Below are 16,299 nucleotides of genomic sequence, written 5' to 3'. Positions count from 1 at the left end.
AAGTATAACATAAGGCAATGAATGATATACCTTTCTAGTATGCTGCAGGGAAAAATCATTGAGAATCAACTGTTTTAAAAGAACAAGAATTTGGGGAAACGAAGGAATAGACTGTAGACCTAAGGAATGGACCTAAAGCTAAAGGAAAGACTCTTGCTTCCTGTGTCTTATTTTTAATGAATAGCTTTGTATTCTATGTACTTTTAACTCAGAAGGAAATAAAACACCTGTTGATTTTATTTACTTTCCATATATAAAACCACATCCCAAGAGTGGTTTTGACTTTAGGCATACCACAGAGGCTGAATGCCACAGATTACATTTTGTGTATTAAATGTTTATCTATACAGAAGTTTACCTAATACATAATTTCCCAATTCCTCCATTCAAAGGAAATCTGCTGCCACAATTAAGCATCTAATATTGAGCATGAGAAAATGGGTTTGTGCCTGATATTGTTAATGCTGCTTAAGTTTTCACTAATAAATTATAAAAAGCAAATAATTAATTCTCATTATTAATATGGTAGTTATATGTAAACATGCATAGAAAATGCTAGGAAAGATATACAAGAAACTGTCAAATTGCTATGTCCTTGGAGTGGAACTCAAGGGCTAAGAGAGTTTTTAAAATGTATATAATCAATGAACATGTGTTACTTTAAAATAAATAAATAAATCCATAAAATTCTTAACTCCCAGGAGGGGTATCAGTGGCCCAAATTTAGCAAGTCTCAGTATAACTAATGTCCTAAGTTCTTCTTCCTCTGACTTTAAAATTTCAAATTCAACAGAATCTAATCTATATAAGCTAACTGGCAATCCATTTGACAAGCTAATGACTAAAAAATAGTAAAGCAATCTAAAAGCTAAAGGTGTTCACAATGGTTCCATTTTTAAACTCACCTCCCTACTTCTTAACAACTGCTTTCCAAAAAGATATGTAAGAAAAAAGGCAAACATATGTAAACATTCTCACGTGTTCTATAGCACCCGCCTGTCCATTACTATATTCTCGATACTGTCCAAGCATCTGGTCTACTTGTCTCAGGTTCCGACTGGTGTCCTTAAAAAAGAAAATGGATTTTATTAATTGTTCCAGTGTTTTTCTCAGCCTTTGTAGTATATCAAATAGCTAAGTCAACCATTTGTAAAAGATACAATTTATATCATAAAGTTAGATATTAATATACTTTATAAATCAAATAAGTATTAAAAAAAAAAAAAAACAGAGAGAGAAACCCAAATCCATCTACAATTGACTGAAGCACGCAATTCAAATCCTTATCCAAGGTTCCATAATCAGTTGGCAACAATAAGACTCTTCATTATTAATTTGTGCACCTAATTCACACCTTTTTTATAGAAACGGAATCCTGAGAGAATAAACCTAATAGACTATGTACAGAGAAGCAAATCATTAGGATCAATGTCATTTCAATTATAACTTCACCTCAGAACTTGATTAGGAAAAAAGAAAAAAAAAGTATCTTTAAACCTTTAGCTATAAGCAAATTTAGTTCTAATCACAACAAAAAGTGTTTCCATCCAAATGAGCCAGGTTTTAACTGAGAGATTAATGAAGGTATTTCTCTCAAAAATATATACTTACTAATGTGTCTCATTGGTGGAAAAGAACAACGATTTGTACTCTAAAAATCCAATGATATGCTAGTTTACATAAGCTTAAAAAGAAAGACTTTGAGTTTTAAGTCAAATTATGGCCTCTTCAACAGAAATTAGCCTCCTCTTATCTAAGCATACTAACCCAAAGCAATTAAAAGCCAAAATCCTTGCTCATGCTGACAAACAAAAATAAGAGATTAACAAGTAGGAAAAAAAAACTCTTTTTCTTTTGCCCAACTTGGTTGTGTTACCCTTCCCCCACCTCATTTCCCAAGTCCTTTCTATGGAGAGGATATAAACTGCCACCATTCAAAATTCCAAACACAGTCAAAAGTTAGCCTCTGCATAAAAATGGCATCTCAGGATTGTTCATTCATGAATAATCTGCCTGGCTAAAATATGAACAATTTCTCTAAAAGCACATGTCCACAGTAAGCTAAACTGTGGTAGTTCATACTCGTTTTACTCCCACACATTTTATTTGGACATGTTGCCTTATCCCAAAACACTTCCACAACCTATCATATATTTCAAATATCTTTACTGACTGTGTTAGGCAGAATAATGGCCCCCAAAGATGCCCAAGTCCTAATCCTTAACTTGTGTATATGTAACCTTACATGGCAAAAGGGATTTTGCAGATTTGATACATATCTTAAGTTAAAAACCTTGAGACGGGGGTTGGGGGGGGGTGTCGTGGATTACTGGGTGAACCCAAGGTAATCACAAGTGTCCTTAAAAGTAGAAGAGGGAAACAGAAGAGTACTCAAGAGTGATGTGATGTGATAAAGACTCAACTTGTCCTTGCTAGCTTTGAAGATGAAGGAAGAGAGCCTCAAGAAATGTGGGCAGTCTCTGAAATCTGGGAAAGGCAAAGGAACAGATACTCCCCTAATGTCTCCAGAAAGGAATGTAGCCCTACTAAACCCTGATTTGGGTCCAATAAGACCAGTATCAGGTTTGATGTACAAAACTATAAAAAAAAAACCTTGTTATTTTAATTATTAATTAATTATAAATAATTGCTTAATTATACAATTAGTTTTATGGTAATTTGTTATAGCAGCAAAAAAACTAATAGGCTGACCAAAACTACTTCTCAAAACTATTTAAAACCTATTACAAGCAACCATAGTTTAACTAACCTGTAGAGTACTTGTTATAGTGTTGATCTTCTTGGTGACGCCTACTGTAGGACGACTTAGAGATTCCCTGTACGTTGACCTGGCAGTCCATCGACTCAATCGATCACGAGCGCGAAAGTGGTCTGAATCGCTGGAGGATTCTGCCATTGATGTACACAATCCCTAAAACAAAGCCAGGTCAAGGTCAAACAAATAGTAAAGAGAATGGAAATATGAGATTAAATTAACTATTTGCATTTTGATCTTTTTAAGTATTATATCGGTCCTTTGGCATATCATAATTTCTAAATATGTAGCTTGAAAACACAAGTCACTTCCCCATGTAGTTCTCTCTCCTTCATTTTTTCTGCTTTAAGAGAGTAATTCCTCAGATATGATTTTAGTCATGGTTACAAATAACAATAATCCCTTGGTTTTTGGCAGTGCTCTGAAATTTTAAAAGCACTTTCACATATAGTATCTCACCTAGTCTTACTAACAACACTGCTGATAGAAGAGACAGGTTAGGGTTAGATTGGCATCACTACAATTGAAAAAAAATTCACTCTCTAAGGTAGGACCTGCAGGTCTCAACATTGGTCTGAAGTCCATTCCACCAAGCTATAAGAATATGGGTGTCTTTAAACAAAAATACAACACTCCCAGAATGACCTAAAATAAGAGAACCCCATTCAGTGAATAGTGAACACTCTCATGCACTTTAACTAATTTTTTTTTTTAAGATTTTATTCTTCTGTAATCTCCACACCCAATGTGGGGCTTGAACTCACAACCCTGAGATCAAGAGTCCCCCCCTACCAACTGAGCCAGGCAGGCCCTCCCCATGCACCCTAATTTAAAATACAGAATTAAACAAATGCTATAACAGAGGTACAAACTCCATAAAAACAACTATGTGAGAAGATGGCATCTTGATCCACCAAAAGAAAAAGCCAAACATCCTGAGTACAGTTTCATCAGTAGAAAATTCTCTAAATATGCTTTCTTTCCATCCTTACCTCAATATTTGATTTAATGCAAAAGAAAATTATTTCATGAGAAGACAACATCAAAAGTTTCAGAAAATCTTTTATGGAATTTTAAGAAAAAAATATATTTGGAACAGAAAAAGCATCAGAGAACACTCATTGATCAAAAGTGGAAGTTTACTGAGTATTCCAATTTCATTTTTTACTTAATGGAGGCTTAACAATCTTTAACACTGTTATAATCTTCCTAAAATCTATAAATCTATATGGCCATTTTTTCTGGCTTATTATATATAGTGTGATGAAAATGTTCATTATTGATCGAGAATACTCTGGACTTTTTGAATCTTTATTCTGAATGCATCTGGGAAGTACATTACCATACATCTAAAACAAAGATAAAGGGAATTTGTTAAGTATAAATAGATCCTAGAGCAATTCATGAAAGCATTTATGTTTTTAAATGTTAGATTAAATAAAACTAAATAAAAAGATAAACAAGCAACGACCTTTGTTGTAAGTTTAGGGTTGGGGGGGGTTGTTCTTTTAAGTGAAATACAGTCTGTCTTTGCAATATCAGAAAAAGAATCTATGGAACATCCAAATTCTAATAGCAGAGAGAGGGCTAGAGATTATGCTGTCAGACTCCTGTCTGTCCCCTGTGCAGGTCTCTCAACCACCTGTTGTACCTATCTCCTCTGCTTTGTGCCTCCCATCTCCTGCCCACAAGTCCAAAGTTACACTGCCTAGAGTGTAGTTCCCTCCCACATCAGGAAACATGAACCAGAATTATTTAGATTTGCTTTTCCTGGATCACAATTGTTTAATTCCAAAAGAATGTATTTGAGGAGAAATATTAAATATAAAGTTCACCTTTTAAACTGAGGAAATCACTTCCTATGTGTATGTCTTATAAACTGATACCACATGACCTAAAATTGTTTATTCTAAGTTAAAACACTTTCCAGCATTCTCCATTAGTGAAAGCAGAAGAACCAGCATTTTCTGATAAAAACTCTCTGCAGTGTAGGGATAGAAGGAACATACCTCAACATCATAAAAGTTACATACAAAAAAACCACAGTGACTATCATTCTCAACAGGGAAAAACTGAAAGCTTTTCCCCTACGTCAGGAACATGACAGTGATGTCCACTCTCACCAATTTTATTCAACATAGAACTGCAAGTTCTACCCACAGCAATCAGACAACAACAACAACAATCAGACAACAACAACAACAAAGGCATACAAATTGGTAAAGAAGTCAAACTCTCACTCTTCACAGATGACATGATACTACATGTAGAAAAACCAAAAGACTCCCCCCCAAAACTGCTAGAACTGATACAGGAATTCAGCAAAGTCACAGGATACAAAATCAATGCACAGGAGTCAGTTGCATTTCTATACCCTAATAATGAAGTAGAAGAAAGAGATATTAAGGAGTCTACAATTGCACCAAAACCGTAAGATACCGAGGAATAAACCTGACCAAAGAAGTAAAAGGATCTATACTCTTAAAAACTCTAAAGCATCTGCCTTCAGCTGAGGTCATGATCCCAGGGTCCTGGGACCAAGTCCCGCATCAGGCTCCTCACTAAGCAGGGAGGCTGCTTCTCTCTCTGCCTACTCCTCCTCCTGTTGTGCTCTTCTCCGACAAATAAAATCTTAAACAAAACAAAACACTATGGAACACTTAAGAAAGAAACGAAGAAGACACAAAGAAATGAAAAAACATTCCATGCTTATGGACTGGAAGAACATATATGGTTAAAATGTCTATGCTACCCAAAGTAACCTATACATTGAATGCAATCCCTATCAAAATACCATCAGCATTTTTAATACGGCTGGAACAAACAATCCTAAAACTTGTATGGAACCAGAAAAGACCCCAAATAGCCAAAGTAAAAAAATATTGACAAAGAAAACCAAAGCTGGAAGCATCACAATTCAGAACTTCAAGCTATATTACAAAGCTGGGAATACCAAGATAGTATGGTACTGGTACAAAAACAGACACATAGATCAATGGACTAGAATAGAAAACCCAGAAATGGACCCTCAACTCTACGATCAACTAATCTTCAACAGAGCAGGAAGGAATTTCCAATGGAAAATAAGACAGTCTCCAACAAATGGTATTGGGAAAATTGGACAGCCACACGTAGAAGAATGAAACTGAACCAATTTCTTACACCATACACAAAAATAAACTCAAAATGGAAGAAGGACCTCAATGTGAGACAGAAATCCATCAGAATCCTAGAGGAGAACACAGGCAGAAACCTCTTTGACCTCAACTGCAGGAACTTCTTACTAGACACATCTCCAAGGGAAACAAAGGCAAAAATGAACTACTGGGATTTCAACAAGATAAAAAGCTTTTGCACAGCAAAGAAAACAGTCAACAAAACAAAAGATTACTGACAGAATGGGAGAAGATATTTGCAAATGTCTTATCAAACTCAACACCCAAAGACCACTCAAGAAATAATCCACTCAAGAAATGGGCAGAAGACATGAACAGGTATTTCTCCAAAGATAACATACAAATGGCCAACAGACACATGAAAAAATACTCAGCATCAGGGAAAGACAAATCAAAACCACAATGAGATACCACCCCACACCAGTCAGAATGGCTAAACTTAACAAGTCAGGAAAAAACAGATGTTGGCAAAAGGGGAACCCTCTTACACTGCTGGTAGGAATGCAAACTGGTGCAGCCACTCTGGAAAACAGTATGGAGGTTCCTCAAAAAGTTGAAAATAGAGCTACCCTACGACCCAAAAACTGCACTACCAGGTATTTATCTAAAGGATATAAAAATGGTGATTCAAAGGGGCACCTACACTGCAGTGTTTATAGCAGCAAGGTCCACAACAGCTACACTATGGAAAGAGCCCAGATGTCTATGATCAGATGAATGGATAAAGATGTGGTGTGTGTGTGATTATATATTTGTATGTGTATACACACACACACAAACACACACTGGAATATTACTCAGACATTAAAAAGACTGAAATCTTGTCATTTGCAACAACATGGATGGAACTAGAGGGTATTATGATAAGCGAAATAAGTCACAGAAAGGCAAATACTGTATGATTTCACTTATATGTGGAACTTAACAAAATAGATGAACACAGAGGAAGGGAAGGAAAAATACAACAAGATGAAAATTGAGAGGGAGGCAAACCATAAGGGGCACTGAACTTTAGGAAACAAACTGAGGGTTGCTGGAGTGGAGGTGGGTCCTGGAAGGTATAGTTGTGTGATGGGCATTAAGGAGGGCACTTGATGTAATGAGCACTGGGTGTTATATGCAACTCATGAATCACTAAATTCTACCACTGAAACTAATTTTTAAAAGAAGAAGAAGAAGCCCCAAGTGACTCTTAACAATAGAGAACTGAAATTGAAGGTTGATGGAAGGAGGTGGATGGGGGACAGGCTAGACAGATGATGGGTATCAAAGAGGACACCTATTGTGATGAGCAAAGGGTGTTGTATATAACTGATGAATCACTGAACTCTACTCCAGAAACCAATATTGCACCATATGTCACCTAACAAAATTTAAAATATATATAGTTATTATTTCCAATTCTGACATGTATCCTTCTAATATTTTTAATAAAATACTTAGAACATTATAAATAAAGTCTTAGTACCTTTTCACCCCACCCTCCACTCAGTAGTATTCCTGCCTCACGTCAGGGACAACCACTAGCATGATTTTGTGTTTAACTCTCCAATATATACTTTTACTGCAGGTGAATGTATCTCACAGTCTTTCTCAAGGAACACACTTTATAATCAGTTGATAACTATTAACAAGTGAAAAAATGAGGTATCTGAATTTAACTTGAAAACAGTAAAACTTAGCAGCATTAACTAAAGAACTGAACTAAATTATGTGTAATTGTCACACAATACAAAAAGAAAGACCTCTCACTTACCCCTACTAGGGATTACATATTTTTAATAAGATAAAATCACACTTTCCAGCATGAATTTCACTGGTACACACACACAAAGTCTTCGGCTATTACTTTCAATTACTCTGAGCAACAAAAGATGTTCAAACTCCTGCATCTGATGGAACTCCTGTAAAGATACCAAGATGTAAAATGAAAACGATCTGAGAATTCTGATGGCTTTTTTTTAAATACAAAATATGAAACATTCAGCAACCATCTAAGCACCTTAATTATACATAAGTGTCATAAATGTTGAAGAAACATTAAAAAATCCATAAAAAAACAGAAATTAGATCATTTTCATGGTTGATAAAAATTGAGCACTTATTCCAACTATTACTGACAACTCACAAGGTCAAATGTGACCCTCAAAGCTGAGAGAGCACCCACCCTAAGTGTCACAATACAGAAGGCAGCTGTGGTGGCAGAGATCCAACCTTATCAAAAGATGCCATGTCTCATCAGCCAGCACCACCACTCCCCAGACACAGAGCTGAAGGAGGGAGAGATAAACAAAAGAGAAAAGAGCAGCTACTAGAATTGGCAAGAGGCTCATGCCAGCCACATAATCAGAACCTGGAATGAATATATGGAGAGCCATTAAAGTAGTTCCGAAGAGCCCCTTAATATAACTGACTAAAAAAAAAAAAAAAAAAAGCACAATGCAGTAAGTGCCAATTACACACACTTCATTCCATTAAGACTGCTTAATTTTAGATTACAATTTTAAAAATTAATTTAAAAAATACTGAATATCCTACTATCAGTGGCATTAACAAAAATTGACCAGGCTTCTGAAAATCTTCTCCCCAGTGAAACTGTACCCAGAGCACTAGATTTATTCCATGTTGATAAAAATTTATTGAGAGTGGTCACATAAGTAAACACTATGCATGGCTATAAAAAAACTGTTCTACCTAATTAACCTAAAATGTAAATTAAACAACGAAATGCTTTTCTAGCTTATTAAGTTGTTTACTGTTAAATAATAATATCTATGGTTAGCCAGGTTGTCAGGGAAAGAGCACTCCTCTACTGTCCTAATGGGAATGTGTAAATTGATATAAACTTGTCTGATATTAGCAGGCAGTATGTATCAAGGGTAGTTTGTATGTATCACCTAACTAACTAGACTTCCAAAAATTTCCCCTAATAAAATCATCTGAATACATACAGAATTTATATGTAAGGATATTTACTGAGAAGTTATAATAGAGGTAAAATAAAAACTTAAATTTCAAATTATAAAAGAATGGTTAGGGGCGCCTGGGTGGCTCAGTGGTTTGGGCCTCTGCCTTCGGCTCAGGTCATGATCTCAGGGTCCTCGGATCGAGCCCCGCATCGGGCTCTCTGCTCAGCGGGAGCCTGCTTCCCCCTCTCTCTGTCTGCCTCTCTGCCTAGCTCTGATTTCTCTCTGTCAAATAAATAAAATCTTTAAAAAAAAAAAAAAAAAGAATGGTTAAAACACGGTAACTCTCATGCAATGAAACAGCGTACAGATACTAAAAAGTCTGTTTCTGGAGACATTTTATAGCAACACAAAGACAAAAGTATGAGTTTTGTAATAAACATCATATGCAGGCTATACATGAATATAAATTATCAGTAAACAAATTTAAAGGAGCAGGAAAAGGCAACAACAAAAGGGTAAGAAAATAAACCAAAAGTATATTTACTATCTAGCATTTACAGTCAATTTCTATGTTTTCAAACATTCCTATCTTTCCTGATTTTTCTCCTTTCCTGAATTTTCCACGATGACTGTATAATCAGAAAAAAAAATATAATATATACTTAAAAGAAAAAAAATATAAACATAACCTGTAGAGATAAAAGATTAATAACAGGATGACAACCTGGAAAATGTGTTTAAATAAAAGCTGTATTCAGAATTCCCTTTTTGTTGATAATTGTTTCCTTCTCCCAAACAACTTTCTTGATCAACTACTGAGTCCCCTGACACCTACCTAAGTGGGGTCATGTCATTAGTCCTAATCAACTGATGAGCTAAAGAAATGGGATCACAATGTCAGTGTCTACTGTTCCATGACGAAAGAAACCATGTATCATGAGTTTATGAGCTAAAAAAATAATATTGTTTAATCATGTATGATTCTATCTTTGCAATTTTGCTGAAGGACAGTCATTAGATTCAAAAACTGACTTCCTTAAACATTCTAAATACTGGAACAAACTTAAAAGTTGAAGGACTATGTGAAAGTATACTAATGTGCACTGACATAGCTTATGCAATCAAATTCTGCTTTGAGAAACAAATTAAAAATGGGTTGAGAATGACATTTAATCACAATTACAATTTGAAGCCCAAAGAGAAATTAGTAAGACGAGTAGAAAAACATCACTGTATGCTCAAGAAAAATCTATCACTCTGGTTAAAGATTTAAAAGAAGAATGTTCAGTTGGATTAGAACTCTGTTCTCACCATCATGAATTTTAGCATGACATATGTTGACAGAAAAAAAGGAAAAAAGGAGTTGCTAAAATTGAAGACTGCCTGAAGAACTCTTTCAAGAACTGTTTATTTATTTAAGAACAATTTAAACGAGCGGAATCATCTAAATCCTGGTTAAAGGTGAGAAAGGCATTTCCTTCAACTGAAGAAAAAGCAGTAAATGTTCTCTGCAGCTTACTACCACCTACTGGTACAATAAAATTTCTCTTTGATGAGAAGATGGTAACATTCATGCTGTCTGCTTTTCAAATGCTGAGGTTTTTCCAAGACTCTAGAAAGGACTAAGATGGGTGACCTTGGGTGAAAGTCTCCGGAGTCTTAGAGAAAGCTCTTGATCTGAAACCAGATGGTACAATTCTTAGAGTAGTTTATTTAGCTGTTCCCAACACATCAGTATTTAAAGGCATAAATATTGTTGCTTCTGTCTTAATGAACCTTATAAAGAAGACAGACAGCCACCAGAGCAAGTAATGAACCCTCATCAATTCACTCCCACTGAGGATCCATCAAAAACAAATGTGCATATGCAAATCTGAACAGACCAGAGAGTGCAACTACGTTCAACCCCGCAGGACTGGTGGGGAGTCTTTACAAACTCAAGTCCACTTCTTTTGTTATTTGACCTAAAGAACCGCCAGACTGTCTTCATTATAATGTTGCACATTTGTATGTATGAGAGCTATAATTTATTGATTCTCAAGTCTCTTTTCCTCAGAGCCAGTTTAAAACAATTAGGATTTGCAAGCTGTTCCATAAAAGATAAGCACCCAGCATCAGGGGTGATATTTCACAAAGGCTGACTACTGCATGTTAAGTAGGTGATTGCTTCTGTGGCCTTCAAGTGCCTCAGCTGTCCCTGTCCAAGGCAACCGTCCCCCATGTTCAAGGTAATGATGGGGGAAGATGGGAAGTGGATTTTAAGCTTAATTCTAACCAAGTTCAAATTGTAGAAAGCATTTCTCACTGTTTCAATAGCTGTAGGACTTGAGAGCTTTATTCTCTCCTTCAAGAGAAAAAATTAATAAGCCAGCCAAGGTTACCATGTACAATTATCAATTGTACCTGTCTTCTTTACACCAGTGCTCCTCTGTAACTTCAAACTCTCAAAAGCTTTCAGTAAGTTAATTTAAGATCAAAATTAACAGTCTCGTCCATCAGCCAGTTCTCTATTAAGTCAACAGAAAATGTAAGACATAGGAAACAGAATCAAAGAGATGCAATAGATTTAAGTATTCATCATTTACTCAATTGTCACCACATTAGAAATGGAAGATGAAAGTAAATTTAAAAAACCACAGTCCTTGATGGGAGAAAAAGGCTTATGAAAGTACTATACATGGTGAGCTAAGTAATATAACAAAATGCCAGGGGAGTTGGGTCAGGATCCTTTCACTCATCTGGAAGGATGAATAAAACTTTGACAGATGAGAAGGAAACTGGATCCAGTTAAAAACCATTGTCTCAAAGGAACTATGGGGTGCCTGGGTGGCTCAGTGGGTTAAGCATCTGCCTTTGGCTCAGGTCATGATCCTGGGGTCCTGGGATGGAGCCCCTTGTTGGGCTCCTTGCTGAGTGGGGAGTCTGCTTCTTCCTCTCCCTCTTTCCCTACCCATGGTCATGCTCTCTTACTCACTCTGCTGTCAATTAAATAAACAAAAAATATTTAAAAAAAAATTTTTTTAGGGTCACCTGGGTGGCTCAGTGGGTTAAAGCCTCTGCCTTCGGCTCGGGTCATGATCCCAGGGTCCTGGGATCGAGCCCCGCATCGGGCTCTCTGCTCAGCGGGAAGCCTGCTTCTCCCGCTCTCTCTGCCTGCCTCTCTGCCTACTTGTGATCTCTCTCTGTCAAATAAATAAATAAAATCTTTAAAATATACATATATATATATATATATTTTTTTTTTTAAAGGAACTAAAGAAGGTGCAAATAAACAAAGCTCTCACATACTTTCACCAGTGCGTAAATTTAACTGTCTCCAGATATTCATAAATGTCCCGGGGCAAGAGTAAGGAGGGGTTGGGTTGTTTAAATCATCCCCAGTTAAGAACTTTTTAGAAAATTAACACTTACACACACACACACACACACACACACACACACACACGGTCTGATTCTTTATTGTATATTCCACTTATTCCTGTTGCTGTCATGCATTTCCTCTCTCTCACACACACACTTCCACACTCTTCTACTCCATGGGTGAAGCCAGGCAGGCTTAGCCCCCTGGCTACATTTTGCTCCCTTTACTCCAATATCTCTGAGTTCAAGGACAGAGTCACAGGAACCAGTGCCCAGCCAGCAGGGAGCATGGGTGTTTCGGGAAACGGCCATGCAGCATACAAATTGACTGCTTATTTAGACATGGAGGAAAAAAACTAGTAGCTGCTCAAATAATTATGTATGTGCCAGTTGATAAAAAAATCAGTGCTGTTTTAAAAGAAAATAAAGTTACTTAATAACCTCCTCCCTGTCTCACAATCAGAATGCTACAGATATTTTAGATTTATACACCCACACACTTCTAAAATAAATGAAGTAGTTGATAAAATTAAATAGAAAGTAAAACATGTCAATATAAAAAACAACAAATGAACACTCAAGAAAAAAAAATTACAGAAAAAAGGATGCTAACAAACCCAAGATGGATTTATTACTTTCAACTAAACCCTAGATTTGCACTCCTACATTTATTTGCCAACCAAAAAAAAAAAAAAAATTACAATATTCCCAAAATAGCGGATAAGAATGAAGTTCTCTGGGGGTACAGATGACCTCTACTAATTGTCCAAACTGCTTCAGACTGGGCAAGATTACAGCATGGACAAAGATGGCACTAGCATACCCAAGTTTCTGACACCATTTTGTTTACATTGGAGGATGAAAACTGGAAGACTAACACCAAATCTAGGCAACCAACATGTACTTAAAAATAATGCTCACTGTGTAACTTTGAAGCCTTAATTTTTTTTTTGAAGCTTTAATTTGAAAACAAAGAGATTTCACATAAGAATTCCAATTTCCAGCTTCTCTTTAAAAAATCCAGAGATGTAGCAACACTGGGGGGTAACTTCCCATGGCAACATGGACTTAGTACCTGCTCTAGAGTCAGGAACCCACCTTCCTTTTTCCCCAGTCCCCACTGGATCAGCTTCGCATGGTGCACTACCTGACTGGCCCCACTTAGCAGCTGAGCTTGCAACTTTATTTTAGATAAAGAACCAAGACTAAGGAAGTTTACCAGTCTTCCCCAGTTAAAAATGAGCAATTTGACCAGGAAGAGTGAATCAAGGTTAAATGCTCAAAAGATAATGCTTTCCTCTACAGACAAGAAGAAAAAATGGATAATAGAACTTTGATATTAGCCATCCCTGTAGACTATAAAACCAGAAGGATATACTACTACTGAGCAGAAGGATTAAAACTACTTAGAATGTTTTCCCACTTAGAATGTTTCCCTATTGTATAGATCAGAAAGTACTTTCAGAACAAAAGTGTACTACGGTGCATAATTTGGCTCTCATTCTTCAACCCTCCCTGTACACACTGCCTTCCTACAATAGATGGAGTTACCTGCCCATGGAGTTACCAGCCTCCTGCCATTCTCCCATCACCATGAGGATGTGCCCAGGCTATGCTGTTGGAAGGTATGGGATCCACGGTCACCCAGTGGCTTCCAGCTTAGATCAACAGATCAGCTGGCCGAACACAGACAAATTAGTGGGTCTAGGGATGATAAGCAGACAGCTTAGCCAACCCATCACACAAGCAATAAACATGTATTGTTATATGCCTCCAACGTTTGATCTGTTATTCAGTAAAAGCTAACTGAAAAATACAGTTTACAAATAAATCATTTGATTTGGTTCAGAAGATGGTTAATTTCCTGAAGTTTCCTCTTAAGCCTACTCTCCATGAGAAAATAGGTTGTTTTCAGGCTGTCTTCTAATGGTGGAAGAAAGAAAGGACAGATTCAAATTAGGATGCAGAAAGTAAACATAAGCAATTGATAAAACAAGTGAAAAGCTAGTAACTTTTGAGAAAAAATTCTAAACTACCATAAATAGCAGTTGGAGATATTTGTTCTCTCTAAAACATTAAAAAGAAACAAGCAATTTCTTAAGTATATTACAAAGTACACTTGTTCTCTTCCTCCTTGTTTTTGAAGTATAGAAAGAGCGACGCCTCAGTGAAGGTTAAGTGGCTGCCTTCAGCTGAGGTCTCAGGGTACCATAAAGGGTTCCTTGCTCAGGGGGGAGCCTGCTTCAGCCTCTGCCTGTTTCTGCCTACCACTGCCCCTGCTTGTGCTCTCTGACAAATAAATACATTAAAATCTTTAAAATAAAGTATAAAAAGAAACTCCCCTTGACTTTCCTAGTGAACAAAACAACACTAAAAATTTTAAGAAAATATCTTATTGCTATTTATACCTTAGATTTGCATATTGCTCTACGGCTTACAAAGCCTTTTCATTAGCCTTTTCTCTCTTGATCTCCATTTCAATCCAGTAAAGTTGGTACAATTACAACCCATTGCTTTTGCTGCCTTTAGGAAAACAAAGCTTTGAGTAAAATACTTGTCTGTGAGGACTCTGCTAAAAAGCTGCAATAACAGAAATGGAATCCACATGTTCTCTCTCTAAGCTAGTGCTTTTTGCACTGCATTCTATATATTAAAAAACTATGTAAATTCCAAATACACTGCCCAATCACTGAAACGTGTTCTTTGTCTTCCCCTACCATATTTCTCATGACCCATCCTCTCGCTCCAAGAAATGCATCTAGGGCCAGAATATTCCATATGCACTTGTTTAGAGGTTTATACGATGAATATAAGATAATAAAGTACTAAAAAGGTGCTGTAACCCCAACTTACTACTGCTATTTTAAGATGTCTTTCAAATAATCCTTCCTCTTGTTAAGAATATTTACAACACATTTCAGGAAGAAAAGTGTACCTATTTTTTTAGAAACCATACCCTAAAACCTTAAACTTTAAAAAAAGATACTCTCTTCATGGTGTATACATACTTTCTGTTTCTCCTTTTCTGCCACTCTCAATACCCAGACTTCTCTCTTGTCCCATTACTCTTTTACTTTGCATCTTTAGATCTTTCCTTTAACTCTTTTATGATGAAGAAAAGTGGAATATATTTTTATTGTACTTATGGATATGTTTATTCTAGAGTTTGGCACGTATTCTTATTTTCAGAAGTGGATAAATAGAATGATTTGTACATTCTTTCCAAAATATTAAAAAAACACACACTTACAAAATTTATTTTAAAAAGGTCATTGGAGTTCTTAAGTTTGACTTGTACCATGAACTGTTTCTGGGAATGTTTTTAAAAGCATGAATAAAAACGTTAAAACCTAAGGGGTTAGAAAGAAATCCAATTATAATGAAATGCACTACAGTATCACTGAAAACCAATTACATTTAAAAGTTAAATTACTTGGAGTACATAGAAGTAGACCCTGGTTAAAAACCTCAATTTCAAAACCCTTCAGGGAAAAAAAAAAAAAAGGTTGAAATATTAATGCTGAATAACTAAGGCTTTCACCTAACAGCTTATCATATGACAATAACCCTACAAAGTACTACTGTCATCACAATATATACATAAGAGGCTTAAAGAAGCTAAGTATGAGTCTCCAAGTTTATATATAGCTCCCAAGTGACAAGGCTGAGTCTTGAACCTTTCTCCAATGCCCACATTCCTATTTATCCCTTCTCATCGCCACTGGAACCAATCATCATTTGGACTTTTCTCAACTCAGCCCTAGCCACCAAAATGGTTTCTCTAACTGTGAGTCTTTTTCTAGCCTTTCCAACTCTCAAGGACACTTCACTGCCCATGTAAGATTGAGTCTAAGTTCTTGAATCAGGAATTCAAGACCCTCAGCTAGCCACTCTCCTCTCCAACAAAGGAACCATAGAAAACATAAGGTCTGCGTTCAGCTCTTGATCCCAACTATTCTCCCATCACTTCCCTCCCTCCCTAATATTGTGAGTTTTGTCTAGAACACCTTCTGCTGTGTACTATTGCCACGTAATGAAATTTCACTCATTTTTCCAGGCATAGCACAAATAATAGAGT

The 16,299-nt window shown here is 36.3% G+C and overlaps 1 protein-coding gene across 1 annotated transcript in view; it reads right to left on the bottom strand.

Annotated features, from left to right (window-relative positions):
• Positions 1-16,299, bottom strand: part of CEP128 (centrosomal protein 128) — a 396,464-nt gene that overhangs the window by 373,421 nt on the left and 6,744 nt on the right. The window contains exons 3-4 of the mRNA XM_080808359.1: positions 2,771-2,932; positions 979-1,065 (exon numbers count right to left, since the gene is read on the bottom strand). Of these exons, the coding sequence (XP_080664485.1) occupies positions 979-1,065; positions 2,771-2,917 (234 nt within the window). The 5' untranslated portion in view covers positions 2,918-2,932. The remainder of the gene's footprint in view (positions 1-978; positions 1,066-2,770; positions 2,933-16,299) is intronic.

This window comes from Martes martes (genome assembly GCF_963455335.1).
Source record: "Martes martes genome assembly, chromosome: 7".
In the NCBI taxonomy this organism is placed as follows: domain Eukaryota; kingdom Metazoa; phylum Chordata; class Mammalia; order Carnivora; family Mustelidae; genus Martes; species Martes martes.
This window is presented reverse-complemented; position numbering and strand designations above follow the sequence as displayed.